The following is a 25,051-nucleotide window of genomic DNA, read 5'->3' on the forward strand; positions in this document are numbered from 1 at the left end:
CGGGGATGTGGATGAGATTATGCCCGCGCGTGTATGTGCGGAAATCGTATGGCAGGAAGTTCATTACCGCCTTACCGCTCAGTGTGAGGCCGCCCAGCACAGAGCGTCTCACCAGGACCTCAACGGCATGCTGGGAGCTCAGCCCGAGGGGAAACACGCCCTGTATGGAAGCACGCTCTTAACGGCGGACATGTATAACAAAGCATAAACATAAATCTGAAAACAAATAATCGCAGAATAACTTCATACATTATTAACGTTCAATACAAATCTGCTGTGTCTAGGTGTTTGGTTTAAATGACTTGAATTCAAACAACTTTTGGAAATAATTAACAAATCTATGAATCTGGCTTTAAAAACATTATTTCTCACTCAATCATAAATATGAAGAAGTAAAAGAAAATCCCCTCAGAGCTCTCTTCTCATGTTGAAGCTTTATTCTGATTTTCAAGCGAACTGGAAACCGCCCGGTGGTTTTAAGCCACTGCCAACCAGTCAAGTTGCAGGAAACATCCTCCTGTCCAGACTCATATATGACTCGAGCGGTTCAGAGCCAGAAGTGACCATATTTAGACGAGCTGGGGAGGAGAGAGCAGTGGATCCGACTCCACCTGATTGGAAACTCAACGACGCTATGTCCCGCCCACCAATTGCGGGAACTTGACTGAACCACAGACCTGTCAATCAAACAGACGAGACCCCGAAAGCGCAGCTTTTTTGAGGCCCGATATTGAATTACGACGGGATTGTTTTCATATGGACCGCGGGAAAACCAATAAGAACGAGTGACGTTAGCGAACGAAACCACAAGAACTGCTGGAAAAACTGTATTGGCGTTGTGGAATGGGAGTCTATTGAGCTGGAAGCTTTTCGGAGCCAACCCCTAGAGGCAGTCGGTGGTACTGCAATTTAAGGCACTTCCGCATCGGTCTCCTTTTTCAGACCCGGAAACTATGATCGCTTTAATGTACAGCCTAGGGTAAGTACGAACAAACAGGCAACCTGAAAGCAGAATGCCTCCAGGCCACAGCGGTCGCCGGCACAGAGGCATGAAGAAAACGAAAGAAAAAAAAAACGCCTCCTATATTTGAATTGGCTGAATTTATCTGTATAGCTGAGTCAGAGCTCCTGGATTATGTGGTGGTGGAGAGCTGTACTCCACTGGAGTTGGGTTTAGGGGTGTGTGCGTGTGCATGTGCGTGTGTGTGTGTGTGTGTGTGTGTGTGTGTGTGTGTGTGTGTGCGTGTGTGTGTGCGTGTGTGCGTGTGTGATTGAGTGCTGGGCCAGAGTGCAGCGAGACACAGGTGTATTAAATTGGGTCAGCGTTTTCATTTCCCAGGGTGAACACACACACACGCACACACACACACACACACACACACACATATATACATACATACATACACACACACACACACACACACACACACACACACACACACACACACACACACACACACACACACACACACACACACACAGAATTGTGCCGTTTCAAAGTGAACCCTTTTACACACACCTGCACATACTATGCATAAGAATAAACACACACACACACACACACACACACATACACACACATATAAACATACATACACACACACACACACACACACACACACACACACACACACACATTCATACAGTAATGCATGCAGACATTAACTCACACACTTCCCAGATAAGTAGGATTAGGAGTTATTTTTGCGCCGAGACAAAGACTGTGAGCCTGTGAATCAGACAGAAGAGGAAGGGAGGTTGTTCTGTTGGCTCCATTTGTGACCGTTTGTGTTTATGTACGAGTGCGTGCGGAAATAATGTTTACACGGCTGATATGTCCAGAGTTCAAACCACCGGCGAGCCGAGTCAGGGGGAGGTCAACGCCCTTCAAAAGAGGCTCGCGCTTCCGTGAAACGCGAGCAAAGTTTCAACCGTGTGTGCTTACGCGTCCGCCCTTTCACCGATGTTCACCTCCACACGACTGAACTCTATTTTAAAATCATTACAGCCATTCGGTAACAGTAAGAACAGCGGAAAGCAGTGAGAACGCAGCATGGTAAAGATTACCAAACAGCAAAGAAGACACTTTCCCGAAAGGAATCCTCAATCCTAAATCCTGGAGGAACTTACAGTAGTGCAGAACCGGTTCGTGTGCCGCCAAGACGGGCGTGACTCGGAGCCTTAATAATTTGAACGCAGGGCCTCAGATTCCACTGGAAACGGCTTTCGATAACATTTTAAATATGAGAAGCAGCAGAGAAAATGTGAACGGACAGCTAACATGCTGCTGCTGACACGCATACAATATGGGCCCAGGTTAGGCCATTAGAAACCTATGAACGTGGGCTAATTAGCTGAATTCATAATCTTCCCTGGGGGTTTTGCTCCGTGACTGCCGGTGTTGCAGTCAAGACCACCAAAGCCGAGGCCGAGTTGCGACCGAGTTAACAGAGTGTATCGGGGCCGAGCAAAGGGGATAATTTTAGAAAACCTGCTTGCTCGACATCAGCTAAAATCAATAATGGCTGATTTTTGAAGGCTTCATCAGCAGCCTCTGACTTTGAAAAAAAAAAAACCCACAAAAAAACCCCCAATCAAAACATGTCACTACTTTTGGATGCAGCGCCTCACACCTTCCTAGTTGTTTTTTTTAGCCAGCAAAAAACAAATCTAATGAAGTCCACGTCTCTTTCTCGCAACCGACAATTTGACACATCTGGGCAGGAGAAGCCGTGTTTCCGTCCTGCGGTTTCAGGGTCCCGAGTTATGCGGGTTCTGACTCGGCGGCGTGAGCACGGAGGTGCGGGCAGAAATCTGAGCACTCGGCGCTGGAAAACGTGCAATTTAGGACTTAAAAGGCAACTTAACCCGTTTTAAACGGTAGCAGCTGCTGCACGTGTCAGCACAATGTCAACGTGCGATCCACACAACGCTGACCTCGGCGCTGATTTCTGTCTTCACGGGCCGCGAACAGGGACACCGCAGTGTAATCGCGAAGCATGAAGTGCGCGTTAAATTTGCGCGTTTGGCCCGCGGGGCAACATCGCCGCGTTTTCTCTGGAAAAGGTCACAGTCACTGATGCTGCAACGAACCCACTCCGACCGGAACCGGAGACAGCTGACGGCATCGCAAAAGCGACTTTAAATACTTTGTCGTGGTCGTCCGGGCGTCGCGAGACAAAACGCCTGAGCTCAAAACCTTGAGGCCGTTCAGAGATAAGTTGGGTTTTGTTGCCTTTTCCACGCCCTGGAAACGCTCTTGAACGTGGATCCCAAAAAACGCGTTCGGCCGAGGTGATCGCCGCGAACCTCCGGACGGTTCCGCCTGGCAGAAGGCTTTTTTTTCTGAAAGCCGTTTCACCTGATGACACTTGAGTTGACTCCAGGTTTTTTTTTTTTTTTTTTTTTTTGTTTTAATTATCCCAGACCGTTGATGTCTGATGATTTACTCTAGTCGACAAGTTTCCCGTCAATAAAAAAAAAACCTTCGCACGCGTCGCGTTTACCACGATGCGGCTGACACGACCGCGATTTACATTAACGGTAAATTCAACTTGACATGAGTGCTGCATGCAGTACGTCACAGTTTGTTTAGTTATTAAACTGTAGTGAGGAGGGGTGGGGTGGGGGGGGACATGGAGTCAGCAGGGACAGGGACACAAACACACACACACACACTGTTAGACATTCTCTGTCAGCATTAGGTGACACAGCAAGCTTGCAGTATTCACACCTGTCTACATCACTCAACACCAAAGCGAGCGAAAGCAGCGGGACGGCCGGCCGGATTGGCGAGGAAGACGCGTCATTTTCTTCCGAGCTGGAGCGACGCGACAGATAAGGTTCGACTCTTGGATTTTTTTTTTTTTTTTTTTTTTTATCGGGACATTTGTGCGTCAGTGTGTGTGTGTGTGTGTGTGTGTGTGTGTGTGTGTGTGAGACTCACCAGGTGACCTGTCTGATTGGACGTGGCAACGGACCAATCACAGTAAAAAAAATAAAAAAAAAATAAGACATTTTTCTTGGAAAGACAGATACTCTTCAGAGGACGCACAGAGTCACACGTGCTTCACCACACCGGAGAGACGGGATTCCAGGAACAAGTCGGGACCGACTCGTCCTCTTCGCGGCTGTCTCTCGTCACAAAATAAATACAGGTGGAGCTCTTCCCCTTGCTGCCTGTCTTTCCGTCTCACTCGGTGCAGCCACCGAGACACAACATCCAACTGCTGAACAGTGTCACTCACAACACAGGTGCCCAAAGAACGACAGAGATCCATTCATCAATCTGAGCTTGAAACCTGCAACAACTGTTCCCTCTAAAAAAAAAAAACAACTCACCACACACACACACACACACGCACACACACACACACACACACACACACAGGCAGAGAGAGAGAGAGAGAGAGAGAAACAGCTGCACTCTGATGAATGCCCTATATTCATTCCAGAGGAAGCCGGTTCATCTGTCACTACTGATGCAACCCTTCCAATCCACCCATTCAAAACACACACACAACTAACTCCAGTTCTCTTTCTCTGATTATACTCCCAGCTGGTCTCTGCGACAAATGCTTCTTTGATGCGTCTTCCTGGGGGCCAGAACCACCATCAGCACCCTCCACTTCCTCCACCTCCTCCTCCTCCACCTCCTCCCTTCCACTTCTCCGCTCTTTCTCACTCCCCGCTTCCTGCATGACATTAAAGTCACATCCAGCAGCCCCCTCGCGAACCGTTACTCCCCACTGTCCTATTCAGCAGCAGCAGCAGCAGCTCTGTCCTCCAGCAAGAGGATGAGAGAAATGGAGGGGAAGATGTCCTCTCCCTCTCCGTTCGGGATTTATTTATTTATTTTTATTTTTTTTCCTGCAGAGTTTCCAAGTTTAAAATGAAACGAGACTTCCGCTTCACATTTCTTATATTACCGCATCAAATAAATAAAGGAGCGGGGATCTGATAAGTGAATCACTGTAAACCTCTCGCTTTGGCTCGTTTCACCCTCAAGAAGTCGTATGCCGGTTTGAACGGGACGTTTTAACAACGAAGGAAGTGATAATTACCCACCGAAGAGAACGTTCCCATTGCCCAGATGGCAGGTTTTTTTGTTTTTTTTTAATATTTCTGTGCTTTCCGCACGTACGTTTAGATGCACCGGGCCTCCGCGGGGCAACCCGAGTTGACATGATGTGTTTGATAATGAGGCTACACGCCTGGGGAGGATGTGCAGTAGCCTCCAGCGAACAACCTTTACTGGCGCCACAAAGAAAAGAAAAGAAAAATGGAGGGCCTCGCTGTAGTTTTCCACCCGTGCTCGGCGCCAGCCGCCTGCACACCGAAACGGGACCTCGCTCTCAGCTGGTGTCGGTGCGGAGCGAAAATGCAGACCGGATTAAAGTGCTCATACCTTTAGTCATTCTGCTGATGGGATTATGTTTCCGTTTTCAGCCTGGACCAAATATTTTTTATTTTAGTTGACACCAGCAATAGCGGAGATATTTATTTATTTTTCTAAATATTAAGACTCGCCGTCGTCTTCCGGTGATACCGTTTTAAGAGTGATAACCCACGACGTTATAAAATAAAGTGTTCTGTTCTCACATCCTGTTCCGTGGCCTCACTCGGCGTAGAAATATAAAAATGATGCTTTTGACCTCTTTATAAAGTCAAAAAAAAAAGTATTGAAGCGGTGTCGCTCATCTTTGCCACAAACTGACATTGCGCATCCGATCAAAACACAGAAATGACCTGAAAGCATTTCGATTGCACAGAATAAAATGTGTATTATTTGCGATGCAAATAAATTGCTGTATGCGTGAAAATGTATATTTATTTATTTCTCCAAAAGCGGCGACGACTCTTTCCGGACAACGGTTTTAGATGAAGGATGCTGCCGTGTGCCGTCAACACCGATCGCAGGTCCAGAGTTTAATCAAAGCAACTCTTTAAAGTCAAAGTAGTCAAAAGCGCCATGCTGATGTAAACAACGCTAAATATGGGTTTTGAGCTGTAAACCCAAACGCAGTATGAGGATTACACAGAGAACATTACACAAGTTCCTGCGCGACATATTCAATTTTAAAACGACCGTTATTAGAATCTGACTTCATGTGTAAACACCGCGTGCGACTTCGGGAGCAAGCTTTGCAGCGAGCGGCTGACCAAATGAGAAAACGACGTCAGCGTTGCGTCGTCAGCCATTATTGGAATAGATCTTCCTCGAAGCAGCCGCCGGGTGTTCAGTCCGCAGCAGAAGTGTCGGCTTTTAACCCTGACCGGGCGACGCCGGGGTCAAACGTTGAGGATCCGCGCGTCGGCTGTCGCAGATGTTGAGTCAAGTTTAAAAGCGTTAAAAAAAAAAAGTATTTCTCCCAAGCGTTGAGCTTTCGCATTTTATTCCCCCCCCCCCCCCGCGAACGCCGGCGCACCTACCTTTGAACTCCCCGAAGTCGCAGCAAATCCGAAGGAACGATGTCACCGATAAAAGAGTGCGGAGGCAAAGGACCAGTCCAGGTAGAGCAGTCAGAGGGAAGCTTGTAAATATGGTTCTTTATTGCACACATGACATTTTGTTTTCCTTTTTTTTTTTCCTTTTCTTTTCTTTTTTTTTTTGGTGTGAGCAACAAAAACTGGCATTACATGTTTTACACCCTATTCAAAATTCTCAGTCTTAACCCTCTATAAAAAAAAAAACAAGGGAACACAAAACAAAACAAAAGACTACTTCACATAAAAACTTACAACTCCACAAAAAAAAAAATCTCAAGATATTAGTGCACCACTGTGTGGACGAGGAACTTACAGTATATATATATATATATATCATACTAGTATAATTTTATGAAAAAAAAAAAAAAAATCTACTTTTAAATGCAAAAATATCAGTCAAAAAAAAAAGAAGGCGGCAAAAAATAAACACTAAAATCAAACAGCAAAATCCAGTGGGGCTAAAATTTTCTCTTTCATATTTTTGTAGCATTTGCCCTTTAACCACCTGAGTGCTACATCGCTGAGACCAACACTGCTTGGTTATAACCTGCCGTTTAACTCATTGGAGGAATGTTTGTTAAACAGAAGGAGGGGGGGAATAAAAGAGATTGACAGGTGAGAAGGTAGTTAGTAGATAAATACACTGAATGCCCTGCGAGCAGATTTGGAGAGGCAACCGAGAACTCTGCCAAGAGGCGGCAGCAGTATGCAAACAGCCGGTCGAGCTGCGTACCGCGGTCCAGTTAGAGAGAAACTTCTCGGTGGGTCAAATCCAAAAACAGGACCCATTAAGCCAGAGTTTAATGGTGGGAAACGCCTGTGACTAAACACAAACTTTCCCCGAGTATGTACATTTTGCTGGGGGGGGGGAGGAAAAAAAAAAAAAAAAGGCTTTGACCATTTAGGTTTATTTTTTTTTTTTTTGTGCTCAACAACAACAACAACAACAAAAAAGCTTTTGGCGAGATGAAGGGAGACAGAAAATCGGCACTTGACTGATAAAAGTACAAAAATATATAATTTCCCAATCGCAGAAAGAAAAAAAAAAAAAAAGGCACTTGTTAAGTCGCAGCTGCGATGTTTTTTTTTTGTTGTTGTTTTTTTTGGCAGTGTTTGTAGTACGTTGTGCTTCGGAAAATTACTCGCTGGTCTTTTTCATCAGCTCGGGTTTCATTTTGAAACGACCTGCAGAAAACCTCTCGGACGTGGAAAAGGCCAACTTGTGACAGCGCTCGATACATCGACGGCTAAAAGGACGGACGTTTAGCTCATAACGGCACCAAGGGGCCAATCTAGATTCATAAATTTAAAAAATAAAATAAAAAAAAAAACCCCGTCATTGACGACACAAAACGCGCAAAGTAAAAAAATAAATAAATAAAATAAAAAAATAAATAAATAAAAAAAAAAAAAAAGGCTGCAACTAATTCGATCTCTGCTTCTGCTTGCTGGTGTACAAGGAGGTGTTTAAGGCGAACGCACCTGTTTTCAGATCAAAGACGCGGTGTTAAATTCAGGCAGTAGAGAAGGGTTAAGCTCGACACTCAGACACTCCATCTTTGTTCTCTACTTGCCGAGAACATGAAGAGAGTTGCAACAGCTGAAGTTGTTTTTGTTGTGCAGATTTGTTGTTGTTGTTTTTTTTTTTTTTTTACAAAAGGAGGAGAGTAAATAAATGCGGAAGGCGCCGCTCGGCGGGTTAAAGTCATAAATCGGGATTAATGAAGTTTAATCTTTTGCTCGTGTGTCGGTGTCAATGCCGCGAATTAGTGGAGGAGGAAGAAAGCTGAATAGAGGGGAAACAAAACAACAACAAAAAAAAAAGCTGAATGAACCCAGGGACGAGTGCGCTGACGGCAGGAGGACGAGCGGCACTCGCTGGCAGTGTTTCAGACGAAGAAGAAGAAGAAGAAGGAGAAAAAAAAAAACACACAAAAATACAATGCTGGCTCGCTGAAAAGCCGTATCAGCATTTTACACTGGAAGAAACTGTAAGGTTGTTTTGATCCCAAAGCACTTCACATTGGCGTGGCGTACTGGTGTGTGTCTAAGCATTAACGGACGCTCCCAAACGGCCCGGTATTAGCCGTTATATCAATAAGCTGAATGGGGGGGAGAAGTGTTCGCCAAACAGACAACAGCCGGTGATAACTGTAATGCTGCTATCCAGCCGTGACGAGCGGCGGACGCGACGATTAACACAATAAAAAAAAAAAAAATAAAAGGACAGCTTTAGACGTTCACGCGACTGTCATCTGTAAATCTGCCCCCGAGTGTCCGATGTAAATAACTCCCTACATCTATAAATGCGTGGTGATGAGATGTTCTGCTCTGCACATTCACAGTCAATTTAATCCTTTTGAGATGACTAATATGCAGTATTTCGGCACAGATCGTGATTAGTCCTGCACTAACTAATGGTTAAGAGAAAGGAGGAGGGGGGGGGGGGGGGGGGGGGGAGAGAGAGAGGGGATGTTTTTTATTTTTTTTTTTATCTTTAGGGGTTAGGGTTGTTTACGAGTTCGAGTCACCCGTGTGTGCGAAGACAAAATAAATCGGCCTTTAAAAAAACAAAAAACAAAATAATAATAATAAATAAATTAGTGCCTCGTTCCAGAGAGGACAGCTGACCCAGAAGTTAACCAGCGACCTCAAGCAAAAACGTGCAGCTTATGCGCGCCCCCCCCCCCCCCCCCCCACCTCCTCCTCCTCCGTCCGTCTCGGGAAGGAGGGGGCGGGGGGGAGGGGGGGGGGGGGTCAGTGACACAAGAAGGACAAGGACGACTAACGAAAGAGTTGTCTCCGGAAGACAGAGAGAAGACGACGACGACGACGAGACACAGCAGCAGTGTGGGAACGGAGCGGGAGAGTGTCAGCAGATTTCTCCAGCACAGAGGTGAGAGCGCGTGAGCGGGAGTGAGGGACGCTTATCAACTCGTGCACTTTCCAGTTAGGTTGTGTGTGTGTGTGCGTGTGCGCGAGCGTGTGTGTGTGTGTGTGTGCGCCGCGCGTTGTCAGTGGAAGTGGTGGCCAGACACTGGTTTTAATGGTGTTAGTCCGTGAACCAGACCAAGAGTAATACATTCATGAAATGGTTAAAAACACAAGACAAAATATCAGCAAGTTAGTAAAATTCTTACTAAGAATGTTTTATTAAAATAAATGCCAAGAGGTTAATAAGAAAAATAACAGCATACACCATGAAAACTAAATGCAAGCATGTAAAAATACTTATGACAAGAAAACTAATAAAGTCGCTAATGAGTTAAACAAGCTGGGAATTGGCAAGAAAAACAAAACAAAATATAACAGGGGGGGGGAAAAAAAAAAAAAAAATAAAAAAAAAAAATAAAAAAAGGCAACACTCCCCACAAGAGACAGTTTTCAAGATGTAAAAGAGACGGGGGAGGAAGAGAGGGGCCGTTTAGGGGGAGGAGGGAGGGGGGGGGGAGAGAAGTAGCAGTGGATTTCATTATTTTAAAAAAAATAAAATAAAAGCACTCAGAAACATGATTAATATACATATAAAATGAGATTAGAAAAATACATTATAAACCTGTAACAATGGCTGTTAATTACATTATCATACATGTAGTAGGCAGGCCAGAGAGAATACGGTAGGTATAGAGTCAACCTTTCACCTGATGGACTTATCCAGCCTTTCACAATGACACAGCATGTTGTAACATTGCAGAGGGAATTTTCTTAATACTGTCATATGCTGAATAGCCATCTCTTGCTCCACTTTAATATTGCATTTCAATTTAAAATAATAACACTGAAAAAGAAAATTTCATTGACCTTTCGGTGTAACAGCATGATGAAAGAGCTATGAATAGAAAAACAAACTGCCGAGGGTAATATTGGATCTAAGAATTCCTCACTTTAATCTTATGAGCCGTTTTCACCTTCCAGCAATAAACTGTCAGTTGTTTCAATAACCGAAAACTATTTGGCTGTGAAACCGGAGTTGCTTGTTTGTTTCTCAGGATTGTATTGATAGTGGGTTGTCAAAATGACATCAGAGACGTTGGACCGGATGCTTTCAGTTTGCTGTGAAGATCCTCGGTCATCCAAGTCGTGGTATTTCTAAGTGTTTTATCTGAAGGAAGCTGGACTGGTTTGAGGTTTTCGGAGACTTTACGCCTCTTAAGCGAAAGGTTTGTTCGGTTCTGACTGACCGCTGGGGGGGGGGGGGGGGGTTGGGTCGGGTCGGGGTCCGAGGCTCTTAACCTGTTGTGGGGAGGGGGTGGGGGTCATCAACGCATCGAGAGTCGGTGATCGACCGGATCTCTTTAAAACGCACGCGGTGGTCTACCACACCATCCGTCAGCCACTCAGGACAGCGGTCCAAGTCCATTCAGACCGCTGTCCTGAGACACACCCCCCCCCCCCCCCCCCCCCCCCCCCCCCCCCCCCCACAGGCATCTCAGCCCCCATTCCAACCGCAACTCGGGACACCGACGACACACCCGACAGCCAAGCGAGTCGCGCGCGAGCTCGCCGACTCAAAAGTGTCAACAACCGAGCCGAGAGGTTTTAAAGACCCGGGAATCCCCACCAGTCAGTCAGAAAGGAAGAAGCCTTTCGGGGAGGGCGGGGGCGCGAAAGGTGCAACGTTTTCCAAGAACCTCGAGCGAGTTCAGCCGCCTTCACGTCTCCGTTTGCAGCTGTTGAAACAAACGAGGCATGCTGACGCCAACGGGGACGAGCCCACTTTCCTTTCCATTCCCTCGGACGTTATGCGTTTTCCTCGGCTCGCGATCCGAACGCGTTTCTGGCGGACCACCGGGTCGCTCGTTGGCAGTTCAATTTGTTCTACGAAGTCAGTCACAGTCACCAAAAAAAACAAAAAACCCCAAGACAATATTTCACGAGATCATTTTAAAATCTAAATTAAAAAAAAAGGAGAACAAAACCTGCTCATACAGCAGAGTAAAGGGCCATCGAGGAAAAGGAAAAGAACAGAATAAAAAAAAAAAAAAAAATCATTTCAGGAAGACAAAACCATGGCACATATTTTTAGCTGGTCAAAACGACTGCTATTCTTTTTGCATAGAATAACTTCGGTAACGCCACGATACGGTGGGAGCTACCCTGCTCGACTATTCAGAGCTGTGTAACACTAGCCGTTCCTCTCTGCGCCATCTCGGTGGGTGCTGGATATTATTGAACACAACTGGAATACTAGAAAACAGAAACCACTGTTAATAAGGCACTTTGATTTGATCCTTTTGAACTCTCCAGGCGTCTGTCTCACTCTGATCCTTGCTAACTTTCCAAGGGATACTTATGACTGTTTTGGTCTTCCTCTTCCTTTCCAATTATATTCAAGGTAACAGCACTTTATCCTCACCCACACGGGGGGTTTTTGTTTTTTCTTCTGTTTTCTCCTATACTGTTTCAAACTTCTTCTTCTTTTTTTTTTTTTTATTGTATTTTTTTCGGATTTTGTAACTGCAAGTAAAGTATCAAAAGCTAAAATTGCCAAAAATAGAATTTCAAATTTTTTTTTCTTCTCATCTCCAGCACCCTGTAAAATTATCCGTGTTTTGTTCTCTTCTGTATTTGTATATGCAATGACATATCTACATTTTTTATATATTTATATATATATATTTATATATATATATATAAGACGTATGTATAAAGCAATTTGAACAGGCAGGCATGGCTTTCACATCCTATTTTTTTTTTTTTTTTTCTTGAGAGAGTTGAACAAAAGGTTGTGGGCTCAGAAGCTAGACTACCATCACAGGGAGGCGTGACACATTGTGGATGCGCTTTTGGATGGTTTGGCGTGTGTTCAAAATAAGTCTCGTCAGTAAAACAAATGTTTTAAAAAGTTTAGAATACGGAGGGAAGGCTCAGATTATGCCGACCTCGTTTCCCCATCTCATGTAAAATGTTGCACTAAAAAATAAAAACAACAATTGGCCAAATGTTGAGACGACACGATGAGAAATGAAGAAATTAACACTTGTTTGGCAATGTGGCTGATGAAACGGGTATCATGAGAAAAGCAATTTATGTACAGAACTTCAAAGTGCCCTTCCGCCTAGCACTGAGTAACATGTCGATTTAGTGTTAATTGCCTGTGTTCACCTCTGAACAAATATAGCAGAAATGGGTGTTAAAAAATAAAATAAAAAAAAAATCATCTGACTGGCTGTCTGTCTGTTCCAGGTGAAGGCTGGCACCAAAAAAAAAAAAATTTAAAAAAAGTTTTTGTTTGTCACACCCTTCCTATCTCTAAAATCACAAAGAGCCCTCTGTGAGACAGATGCATAATTGCAGATATATAATTCACTGGAAAACCCTTTGGCTAAATATGCACACTTAATACTTTTTTTTTTTTTTTTTTTTGTCTTTGTGATCACAGCTCAGCTAAACTCATTAAGATATTTTTTCTAAATACATCAGGCACTGTATAGTGGATGTAGTGTGGATGGGGGCGTAGCAATGGCCAGTACCTCATAAGCACTGCTCCAATGTCCCCGAAGCCTCAGCACACCCTACTTTCATTGTAGTATTGATTAAAAAAAAAAAAAAAAAACACACACACACACACACACACACAGACCCATCAGCCCAAATAGTGCCCTTCCCATCTTGCCCTTCATAACTTCTTTAAGTTTCTGCAGCCTACTTCAAACATTAGATCGCGTTTTGTTGTCCAGAGATAACCACCTGCTTTATTTGGGCTAGTCTATTTAAGCAAAACTAATTAGTCAAATATGAACAACAGAAAAACCAAAACCAAGTGGAGAAAATGACTCAAAAGAAAAGCATAAAAAAAAAAAAAAAAAAAAAAAAAAAAAAAAAAAAAAAAAAAAAGACAGAAGAAAAAACACAAAATCATGAAAAGCTCCGTTTGCAATCATTTCAGCCATGCTTTTTAAAAAACAGACAGAAAGCTTTTTAGAGGGCCACACCCAGAATGTGTCAGCTCAAAATTACATCTTAGAGCTCAACAACCAAACTACATGTGAAAATGACAGAAATTAAACAAGTTAATGTGAGTGTATGTTCTCTTTCCTTCTATTTCTTTTTCTCTCCGAGCAGGTGGGTGTTGAACGGGGAGGGGGGGGGGGAGCAGTGAGGTGCTCCTAAGTCTGTGTATTTATTTTAGGTGGGGTGGGTTTGGGCGGGGGGGATGTTTGAGGAGGATTGCGTCGTCGCTCTAAAAACCAGAGGGTTTGCGTCAAATGGATATTGAACTTTGAGTCACATGAGTGAGGTCACCAAATCAGAGCGTTTAAAATGGAGGGTGGGCGGGCGGGGTGGGGTGGGGTGTTTTTTTTTTTTTTAATTTTGTAATTTTTTTTTTTATTGCTATATAATTCAGTGCAGATTCATGAGTAATACCACATCCACCCAGTGTATGATTCATGAAGAAAAAGAAAGAGAAAGAATGGGAATTGAACTCAATGAACAGAGGGGAAAAAAATGAATAATCCACAACTTTTTGGGGTTTTTGTTGTGTTTGTGTGAAGATTCTGCGTTGGTTTCTATTTTTTGTTTGTTTGTTGTTGTTGTCAGAACGTGTTAGGGTAACTGTACGGGCAGGCGCCTCTCTCTCTCTCTCTCTCTCTCTCTCACTTGCGTCCGAGAGGCTAGCAAAAGGCAATTACCAGTTAACTGATCAGCAGGCAGGCTTGGGGCGGCTCGTCATTGGGTGAAGAGTTCAGAGGTCAGAAGGTCATGTGTTAGTTGCCGGTGGCGGCTAGGTGGTTAGAAACAAAAACAAAACAAACAGAAAAAAAAGATAGAAAGGATATTAGTGTCAGCAAGAAGAGACTGAAATGACATCATTTTAACAATAAAATGAATGCAATCTCTTATGTTGCCCCCCCCTCCCCGCTCCTAATCCCCCTGCCAGTATAATATGAACCCAGCTAATCTCGATATAATCATGACGTTGTCACGTCATGATCCCAACAGCTAAGCCCCACCCGGCATCAGGTAGCCTGGTGGTGTAATTTAAGCGCACATTGCCCCCAAAACCCCAAAATAAAATCAAAACAGAAGCAGAGAGGTCGAACAGACAAACAAAAATCTAGTGTTTTAGTGTCTTTCAAGTTGGAGTGCAAGTTACAAACAGTGTGATTAGTTGTAAGGAGACTTAATAGCAATAACTAATGTTATGTGAAGGATAACTGACTAGTGTTAAATGTGCAATGAATAGATGAATCGATGCTTTCCGATTCTTTCTCTTTATTTAGCAGTATATTTTTATATAATATAAATATACACAAAACCATAAATACATTTGATATAAAATGCTCAAATATAAAATGACAGTACCTCATGTACAACTGAAATATTAAAAATGTCTTTTAGCTTTATTTCAATATATTTGCAATACACTGGAGAGAATGCAAGCTACCTTAGCTTATGTCTGTGCGTGTCTACCTTCAATAGAAAAATAAAAATTCCCAAATAAATTTTAATTTCAAGGTGAAATGGTGCCTGGTAGCAGCATGGCTACTTGTCTTCTGCCTGCTATGTCTCTCAGATACAGTATAGAAAGGCTTCTCCTTTTTCTTTGCTCCTTATGAGGCGAGGAGATAAATCATGTATGGGAACAAGCCTGCCCCATTTTAGGCTCTAATCTCACATCAGAGGAATGTCATTATACACCTTCGACACTGTCTGCAAAGTACTACCTGTCCTTCCTTCACAGCTGCATGAACCGAAAACTCTTAAGATCACTTTTGCCTGAGCTTTGACATATACACAGTCTACACATACCGTATATGTTAAGTACTAAATGTAAACAAAATGTGCATACCACAAACAACCATTTAGCTGGCGTGTGGATGTATGGGGTAGGAAAGGTGGTGGGTTTTGGGGGGGGAGGGGGAAGGAAAACAAAAAAAATTAAATACAGACAATGTACAAATTCCCAACTAAGGCATTGAGGCATAATAGGCATAATATTCATAGAAATGCATCAGTCAATAGCAAAGTGTAGCTAGGAGACTAAACTGACCTCTGTCAGCGGTCACAATCCTTTGGTAAGGATGGACCCGCGTGTCATGCCGTCTCACTTTAGTAGCCATTGCACCTAGATTGTAACAGGTCCACAAGGTTAGAAACCGTTCACTTTGAAGAGGGGAAAAACAGTCATCTTTTACAGTAATAACATTCACATTTTTAACCATTATCATTTATAATGCTTGGATAATACAATAATACACAGAATAACATAATACAGATTATAGTACATACTGTATACACACCACACATATCTTTTGTCTATTTTTTTTTTTTTTTTTTTTTTTACATGTAGAAAAATGCAGTAGAAAAAAATAATACACCTTTTTGGAGATTTAATTGGTATTTAAAAATGCATAACTTAAGTACTAAAATTCCACAGTGCTCAGAGTTATATGGGAGACTCTTTGAAAAGGGGGGGGGCAGGTAAAGGCTAGAGGCTCCAGGGCTGTCTAGAAAAATAATGTGATTCTTCCTGTGGGACCCAGAGGGGAACTGAGAGAAATTTGTCTCTTTATTTTGAAAGGTGGGGAAATCCAATACAGCTCTGATGGTAATTGAATAGTGCCAGACGACACCTGCCTCTCCCTCTCCCCTTCATTTTCTCTTTCCCTCTTTCACCACTTCTCTCCAGGTCAATCTGCTCACTGGTGGCAGAGGCTGTCATTTTTCTATATTTGTCATGACTGATTTCTTCCTAGTGCAGTGCATGACACTGCCTCGTGTGTGTGTGTGTGTGTGTGTGTGTGTGTGTGTGTGTGTGTGTGTGTGTGTGTGTGTGTGTGTGTGTGTGTGTGTGTGTGTGTACACAAACTGTTTTTGTGTCACAGTGTGTTCAAGTATTACAAAAATGTGATGCGTGCAGGAATTAGGAAAAATAAATTAAGCTTTCCCAGAGGAAGCAGGGACATGTGAAGTAATTTATAAAATTCAACACGGATTTTGTTCTGGCATCGTCAAGAGTGAGTTTTGGCCGATGACGACTACTCTGAAATAGCAGATGGCCTGATATTTCCTTCTTCTCAAGAGAAGCCCTTGGCGGCTAGATACAGTAGTGCAGGCAGGTGAGTGTGTGAGAGTATGAGAGTGAGTGTGTTCCACAGGGCCCCGTGTTGCTGAAGGCACCGATCGATAGTGTGAGTAAATAAAATGCACTAAGCTGGTGTAACCCTGCAAGTTAAAGAGAGAAAAGCCAGTCAGCTGCCCCTGTCTGTTCTACACATGACTCCCAGAGGCAGCTCAAATACACAGGTCAGCTAAAATCACACTCGTGTCTGCTGTGAGACACAAAAAAAAAAGATGCCGGGGACGACATTAGAGGAGAACTGTGTCAAATTAAAGCTGCAGAACATCAGACAAAGGCCTCTTCTGTTTTAACATGGGAAACACATTGACATGTGTTAACTACACCTTCAATATGGTGTACATATTGGACTATTCTCTTTGGTAGCAGATGTGGTGAGCTTACAGCACCATTGAGAATGAATATAATATATGGACCCTCGTATTGAGCTGTCCTCCTGACACAGAAACTAAGGGGCGCGTCAGGTATTAGCACATGGCTCCAGTTCAAGAGGGGTGAAGCTAAGACAATGGAGAGAAGGGAGGGAGGAGAAAAAAGGAAAGACTGGAGGAATTTAATGAACATCCCCAGTGGGAGTGAGAGAGGGACTATCTACAGGCATCAAGGCCTGCCTGCAGAGAACAGCGCAGAGAAATGATTTCAAAAGCTGCAGAAATCCGAGGGGATCTGCCGCCAGACTGAATATGCCTCCAGGCCAGTGCATGAAAGGGTTGGAGAGCAGGAGGCTGCGTGTATGTGAGTGTGTTTCTGTCAGTGTGCCTCATCTCACATCGAGACATGTCCTCCTATATAAACCTTGCAGAAAAGAGGCAATGTAAACCTGAGAGCTCTACTGTTTGGCCAGCGTGGAACTAAAACAGTGAAATAACTTTAGTCTAAATTATAAAGAGACACGTCCAATAGCCTAGCCCTCACAAGGTAATGTTAGTCCCCCTTTGCCATTTGAACATAGTGTCCATATGAGCCACATCGCTATTCATCCCCATCACCAACACCTTCACCAGCACATCCACCATGTGAGTTTATCGGTTTTGAGCCTCAGGTGGACACGACATATTTACCTTTCAACAAGTCCTGACTGTGGCTCATGGAAGCTGCGTCCAGCATCCCCACTCCGGGGTAAAACAAGCTGCCCTCCTGTCCAGGCTGGCTAAAGTTGATCGTTGTACCTGCTGCACCCATGCTTCCCCAGGCTCTCTTACCTAGAACCCCACTGTGCTCGATGGGGTACTCCAGCAGGGAGGTAGGTGCCAAGGCGTACGGGTAGTCATAAGGGGTGGTGTAGATAAGCCCGCCATCCGGTGTGGGAGGCACCAGGGTGGGGGTGCCATTGGGCAGCATGGCAGCCATCTGAGTGGGCCGGATGAGGTTCATGATGGGAGCCCCACCTGGCGTTGGGGGCCGGAGTGCCTGGGGAGGCAACACCTGACCTGTGGAGGCCGATATGAGGCGGGGGCCCTGAGCGGCTGCTGCCGCCGCTGCAAGAGAGAACGCAAGGGTGGCTGCCATAAGCAAGAGAGCAAAGGACAGGAGTAGAAAGAAAGAAAGGGGACAAGAGATAAAGTGTAGCGTGGTTGATCATTATCACAGATGAACAGTGAAAATACAAAAGGAGGAAACAGAGGGGGGATGGGAAGTAGCAGAGAGAGAGAGAGAGGGAGAGAGAGAGAGAGAGAGAGAGAGGGAGGAGAGGAGCAAAAGGGAAAATTAGTCCATGCAAATGATCATGGTGGTGAACCACAAAAGCGACAATCTGTTGCAAAAAAAAAGGAAAAGTCAACACAGCCAAACAAAATAAAAATTACCCCTCACACCAAAGCACAAGAACCACAAAATACTGTCATCCCAATGCATATGAAGCATCACAATCACCAGAGCAGCTGTGCATTGATCTACTGGAAATGGCATAGGTGAAATAAATGACACGCATGCCAACGAAAATGGAGCCGTTGACTACATATAGAGGAGGAGGCCGTTTTCAGAAAAGAAAACAAAAGAAGAATTTTGAACTTGATATGAAGCTCGTTGTGGGATCACATTCAAAGTTATTATTAATGTAATGAAATGTCGGTCCTCTATGCAGTCAGCACTCAATTTAAGTTGGATGACCAATGAACATACAAACATAATTTTTCAAGGTGACATTCGAAAGTGCTATGAGCCGTGCCACACAAGCTTTCCCAAAGGCAGCTCAACTAAATCAAGTGCTATTCTAACTGTGGTTAAGTGGTGGGCTACTTCATCATGGCCACCATTGGAACAGATGTTTAAGAAGGAAAGGTTCAACACTTAAAACGTTCATTTCATAAATTTGAGCCCAGGTGTGCTCAATGTTTAGGATCATGTTTAAAATGAAATTTTGAAGGATGATTCAGAACATAATCCAGAGAGTACATGCACAAGATCTGGCCTGAGGTGCTAGATGAGTAAAATGTTTGGGCTGGATATGATATATTATTCCATTTAGAAATATAATTTGGTGATTACAGAACAAACACTGCGTATGTGTGATCCAGTGACTGACATGCAGGGCAGGTGGTATACGGCAATGTGCGGAAAGTTTGAAGTCTGCCAAAAGCAAGGGCTACAGAGCGACTGCATCTGGATTGCAGGGGAAAGGATGGACGGATGGATGGAGGGAAGAATGGTCGAGGAGGAGAGAAATATGGAGAAGAACGTAATAGAAGTAGTCCTACTCATGGTTGGAGGACAAACTCAATTGTTTGGAGAGCTTGAAAAAGAGGTCTGCGAGTGGTCAGAGATAATATGATGGTATGTACACAGGAGATCTGTCTACACCTTAATTTAATGGAGGTAAACATTGTTAGTTAATGAGAAATATTTGAACAAAAGATTATATTTTTCTGATATAGTGAGGTGTGGTCTATGCAGTGGAAAGATTAGTTACGTAGGGTGCAAAATAAATGGATTGCGTGAATTGCGGGTGTGTGAGTGTTTTCCTCGCAGCTCACTTACGTGTTTTGATGTTGTTGTCTCTGTATGTCCCATTGAGAATAGCCAACTCCATCAGTTGCATCTTCTTCAAGTTGTCTTCTCCCTCCGCCTGTGAAAAACAGACATTTTAATACGCAGGCCAACTAAAAACAATCCACAAGACATCCATTTCACCTAACCGCGTGGCTGAGTGTTAAAATGCCACCGCGGGGCAGCTGAATCATTTGGACACGACGTGTCATCTGTTCTCCACGAGCACTGGTCGGATTGGTTTTACGGAAACAAGAGATGGAGATAAGCTAAAGTGCAGTTGTCATGGCAGAGTGCCTTGTTGTTGCTAAAATGCTGACAAAGACATTAAGTGTGGGAATGCATATTCATAATCCATATCAGAATGATAATTACTGTAATTTTCTTTGCTCCCTTGTGCGCAATCAAATGCGCAATAACCGCCCTGGCTAATGTCAGTCCTGTCAATTAATGTTTGGATAAATAAATACAAAAGCAGCAGCCACTGTCATTATCGCCAAATTAAGGGACTGAAATTATTCACGGAAAGCAATTAAGATAGCACCCCTCCTCCCACTCGCACCCATCCATGCCTCCCCTCTCTCCTTTCGGCACCCCACCTCCATTTCCCTTCAAGCTGCCGAACACTCAATAACCATGACAACACAAAAGCCCCAGTGATTTTCCAGGTTGTAAATCATAATTTAAGCAGGGCCTTGTGCGAGCTATTCTCCACACCGAGCGCAAATACGAGCATGTGAAGCTTTGCTGACCTCAGATCAACCCGACGTGAACTCGTGATTTCACGCCTTTTGCTGCTATAAGTTGTGACGCGTGTTCGTTCACTGCGTGTAAGCATATCCAGCGCACACCGAGTCGGGCAAAGCAGTCTGTTTGTTAGTGGAGACGGTAATAAAAGCAGGAAGGCAGATATCCTGAGCCTCCTCCGTTTCTCTATTCTATCTATGTGCAGAGTCTGTCTCCTGGACTAATTCACAGTTCAACAACAGTCTGCAGCTCCATTCAGAGGACGATAAGGAAAGAAAAGACGTGGAAGGGGAGGGAGAAAGAAAGGGGAGGAAAAAAAAAAGAGAAAAAAGAACGAGGGCTCAGAGTTAAGCCCTCCCCTGAGACTCCTCTTCAACACAGGCACAGAAAGAGGAAGAGAAAGAGCGAGGTTAAGCAAGAGAAAAAGTGACAGAGGCTGGTCTCCCATGACTAAATATAAGGCAGTGGCTTCAGAGCAGTCACAGTATTCGTGTGTGTGTGTGTGTGTGTGTGTGTGTGTGTGTGTGTGTGTGTGTGTGTGTGTGTGTGTGTGTGTGTGTGTGTGTGTGTGTGTGTGTGTGTGTGTGTGTGTGTGTGTGTGTTTAGTGGAGCACAGAGCTGCCAATTAATGAAACAAGGAAATCCTCTCTCTCCTTCGCTGCCGTCTCTCTTTTCTTTTAATGGTCAAATCTTAAAGCTCTAAAATGAGACCCAATTTTTCCAGACTAACACTTTACCCTGTAAAAACCGATCAAAAGCTCGTAAATACAAACTGTTGTGATGCAACATACATGATTTACAGGTTGTTTTTTTTTTATAGTCAAAAAGTTTGACAAAGTGTCAAACAGAGTAGAAATGATATTCAAAAACCAAACAGAAGTTATAAAAAGTTATTTTCTTTAAGAATAACAATAATTCAAAAGCACTTTTTTTTTTTTTAAATAATAAAAAAATAAATTGCACAAACATGCGCATAAATGCTATTTGCTGTTAAATAGAAGCCAAGCCTCATTTTGTTCCCTCACGATAGGCCTTGAGGCAGAGGAAAAGGCCACTTGACATGCAGCATCAACACTAACGGAACATGGCCCAGGTCAATGGCTAACATGGCTAACATGGCCCAATAAACCCGAACAGAGAGCCCAAATCACTACTAATTAGATGCTGCAATCTCCATGTCAACAATTGCACACATGAATGAACAAGCCCAAAAATAGCTGTCCATCACACCTAAGAGTGCCAGCGGTATTGAATTCACTGTTGCTCTATTTCTGCCATTTTCCCGTGAGCCTCTTCAGCCCGAGTCAATCAGACACCATCACCTCTATTCCTACCGAGGAAGAGCAAAGACAAAAACTGGTCTGCTAACATTGACTCACGACTCTCACAAATTCAAACAACTGCTTTTTCCTTCCTGCTTTTTGTGCGCGTGTGTGTGTGTGTGTGTGTGTGTGTGTCTCTCCAAAAAACACATGTCAGCAGTTCTTTGGAGGAGGGCCAAGTAACTTACAAAACAAAATGGGAGAAATGAGGAGAGAGAGAAAAAAACAAAACATCACAAAGTGAGAACATAACTTCTCCAGATGCAAACCACCATGACGGGGGCTGTGCGTGTAATGCTTTCAAAGCTTAATACGTTTATTGTGACAGCAAATAAATCCAACATTTATCTTTGTCACCGTCTGGAGAGCTGTTCAACAAATATCAATTATTGTCGCATGCTTTCCCCGACACACAGACTCCCTCCCTCCCAACAATGATCCAAACGAACTGGTAATCTTGCCTCTCAAATGAAGAGCAGAGAGCCCTCGTGAGCGCGACGTATCCCGGCAATATAAATGCAAAGAACCACAGATCTTTGGTGTCTTTTTGGCAGCACCCAATATCAGACTAACATTTTAAAATCAGACAAAGTAATGAGCACATTTGGGTGGGGGGTGGGGGTGGGGGCGCGGGGGGTTATTAGAGGTAACACTAAATGAGAGGAGGAGTGAAGGGGGTTCCTCGGTAGCAGGTAGCAGGACAAATGCATGCGAGGATAGGAATATTGGAGCTGCCCGTGTGTGTTTGTGTGTGTGTTCGTGTGTGTGTGTTGTATAATGATGGATCTTCAGAGTTGCGGGGGTTAAATGGGCGCGGGGGGGGAGAGGGTGCCACCATCCATCCAACTCTGCATAGGTGGCACAGTGCCTGTTGAGAGGAGAGAGACACAAAATAGAGGGCAGCGAGAGGGGAAGAGCACAGATGCTGCTGCTGCTAGGATGAGGTGTGCGCTGCTATGTGTGTGCGTGTGTGTGTGTGTGTGTGTGTGTGTGTGTGTGTGTGTGTGTGTGTGTGTGTGTGTGTATCCTCAGTGGAGAGCCGCTGATATAGCTCCATCTTCTCACTAATGCAGTTTGTTAGCTAAAGCCCCCAAACCCCGACAGATCATTTCCGTTTTACATCTGAAACGAGCTCATTTTCCTGCATCGAAACACAAATTCCCTCCTGCAACATTTTCCTACTTTTCGAGGTAGTACTCTACAGGTATTTGGGACGTGTTAGTGGCAATATTAGGCACCGTGGACCAAAAGGGCCGCAGACAGGAGCTGTGAGATCAAAAGAAGAAGAAAAAAAAACTAATGTTGATGTTTGTGACACTGCTGGAGTGGATATAGATCCACTCAAGCCATGTAGCCGCCGGTGTTCTGGCCCTACGAGGGAAGCACAGTTTAGATGAATGATGAACAATGCAAGGGAGAGCAGTTAACACTTTAATGCTGCCGTGCTCGAGGTGTCATTACAATTAACACACTCCTCAGTTAGCCTACACAAACCACAATAAAACATTCACTCAGACATCAGACATCACTGGGTCCGTGTGTGAGAGCATGGTGTGTGTGTGTGTGTGTGTGTGTGTGTGTGTGTGTGTGTGTGTGTGTGTGTGTGTGTGTGTGTGTGTCTGTAATGATCTGGCTGCTGGAATTCCAGGGAGAGGAATGAATCACAGAATGAGAGGAATGAGGAAAGGAAGTTTTCTGTTATCATCCCGAACACACACACACACACACACACACACACACACACACACACACACACACACACACACACACACACACACACACACACACACACACACACACACACACACACACACACACACACACTCCTGTCCATCCGCGAAAAAGCCACTCAATAAAGCTGCTCTATCCACAAGAATCAGATTCAATCAATGAGGCCTATTTGTGAAATCAGCAGAGCGGTAAAAGCTATCAGGGACAAGCAAGACAGAGGGATGAGGAAAGGAGGAGGGAGGAGAAGGGAGTGTGATGAGCTAAAATAGGTGAGCCGTGTCCCAGCGCCAACCTGCCAACCCTGCGATGAGGTCACGAGATGGATGCTAAATCACTGTCGTGCTTCACTCTTTTGTGCCTCTTCTGATCAAAGCTGGTCTCTGTATGTTAGTTGAATACAAACTGCAGCTAATCCCAGATATTACAGACAACACAACTTTTGTTTAATCACATATTCTGCATCTGTGTTTGGGTGACAGTAAACAACACAAGAGTGACTGTCAGCCGCACAATCCCCCGCCCACCCCAACTCCAGGCCCTTTCCTATCCATCTCAATCCCAGATAAACACAACAGGCGCCGAGATGAGGTCGGATGAATTTGCTCATGTCTGTGGCTGCAACTGAGGGGGAGGTTTTGCTCATATCTGGCAGGAGTCACCGTCTATGCAGCTCAGCACAGCTAACAGCTCAGCTCAGAGAGATGAAATGATGAGCAGATACAGAAAGAGAGGTGGAACAAAAGAGTACCAGGAGGAGGGGAAAAAAAGCGCTGCGGAGCAAGTACAAGAGAAAGCGTGAAAGATTGCCTTTTGAGTTGGTGGAGAGATGGAGAGATATGCCGGAAGAAGAAAGGGATAGCTGGAGAATATGAGACAAGAAAAGACAGACAGCGTAGTGAAAGCCAATTTGTCTGCTCCCTAGTGGGCTGACACTGGCTAAGGCCTGCTATCCTTCCCTGGCCTCACTGCCAGTCATCCCAAACAGGCGTATGCACACGCGAGTGTACACACAACACAACACACACACACAACACACATCTTGGGCCTTAGAGGGGCCGGGGTCAGGCTCTCTCCAAACTACTCCAATTACCTCAGCAGTAAACACCGCCTGCACCCGGCTGCCTCCTGGGATACAGAGAGAGAGACCGTATGTGCAGAAGTCAGAATGAGAGAGGAGGGGGAGGTGGGAGGGGAGGAATTCAGCAGGATGGAGTGGAGGAGGTAGTATTCGGAGCCTTGGGGAGGGAGGAGTAGATGACTTCATGTCCAGGGGTGGAACTGGTAGTGGTGGCAGCTGGTTCCCTCCCCACCCCCGTTCACTCCCTTCTGGTTCCTTCCCAAACTCTAACATCTGGAGGGAAATGATTACTCTTGCCACGGTGCCAAGACAACTTATCAACAATTCCACACTCTCCAAAAGCGGAGGGTTTAGAGACGAGGAAGGAATGAGTACTTGTAGTGAAAATTCAAAACATCTCGACTAAATAAATAAGTGACAAGAAAGTTTCATCAATTGCAGTCAACTAAAGCAAACTTGGAATCTGGATTGGGATAGAACATGAAAACACATGTGCAGCAAACCTGATTCCCGTGTTTTTAGACGAGACCACAAATCAAGCAACTACTCCGGCAAAAAGTTAAATCAATAGATGCCACTCACACACAGAAACAGCATTTTCTGTAAATAATACAT

The 25,051-nt window shown here is 44.3% G+C and overlaps 1 protein-coding gene across 6 annotated transcripts in view; it reads right to left on the reverse strand.

Moving 5' to 3' along the window:
* Positions 1–9,613: 9,613 nt before the first annotated feature.
* Positions 9,614–25,051, reverse strand: part of qkia (QKI, KH domain containing, RNA binding a) — a 77,180-nt gene continuing 61,742 nt past the window's right edge. Inside the window, exons 5-8 of one of the 6 annotated variants that reach the window (XM_069152435.1) lie at positions 19,550–19,637; positions 17,776–18,075; positions 15,485–15,559; positions 9,614–14,215 (exon numbers count right to left, since the gene is read on the reverse strand). In XM_069152435.1, the coding sequence (XP_069008536.1) occupies positions 14,199–14,215; positions 15,485–15,559; positions 17,776–18,075; positions 19,550–19,637 (480 nt within the window). In that variant the 3' untranslated portion in view covers positions 9,614–14,198. The other 5 variants (XM_069152432.1, XM_069152434.1, XM_069152431.1 and 2 more) reach the window with 5 other exon arrangements.

The sequence above is a fragment of the Embiotoca jacksoni genome, unplaced genomic scaffold (genome assembly GCF_022577435.1).
Source record: "Embiotoca jacksoni isolate LCO1_2020_lvr unplaced genomic scaffold, fEmbJac1.0.p SCAF_18, whole genome shotgun sequence".
In the NCBI taxonomy this organism is placed as follows: domain Eukaryota; kingdom Metazoa; phylum Chordata; class Actinopteri; family Embiotocidae; genus Embiotoca; species Embiotoca jacksoni.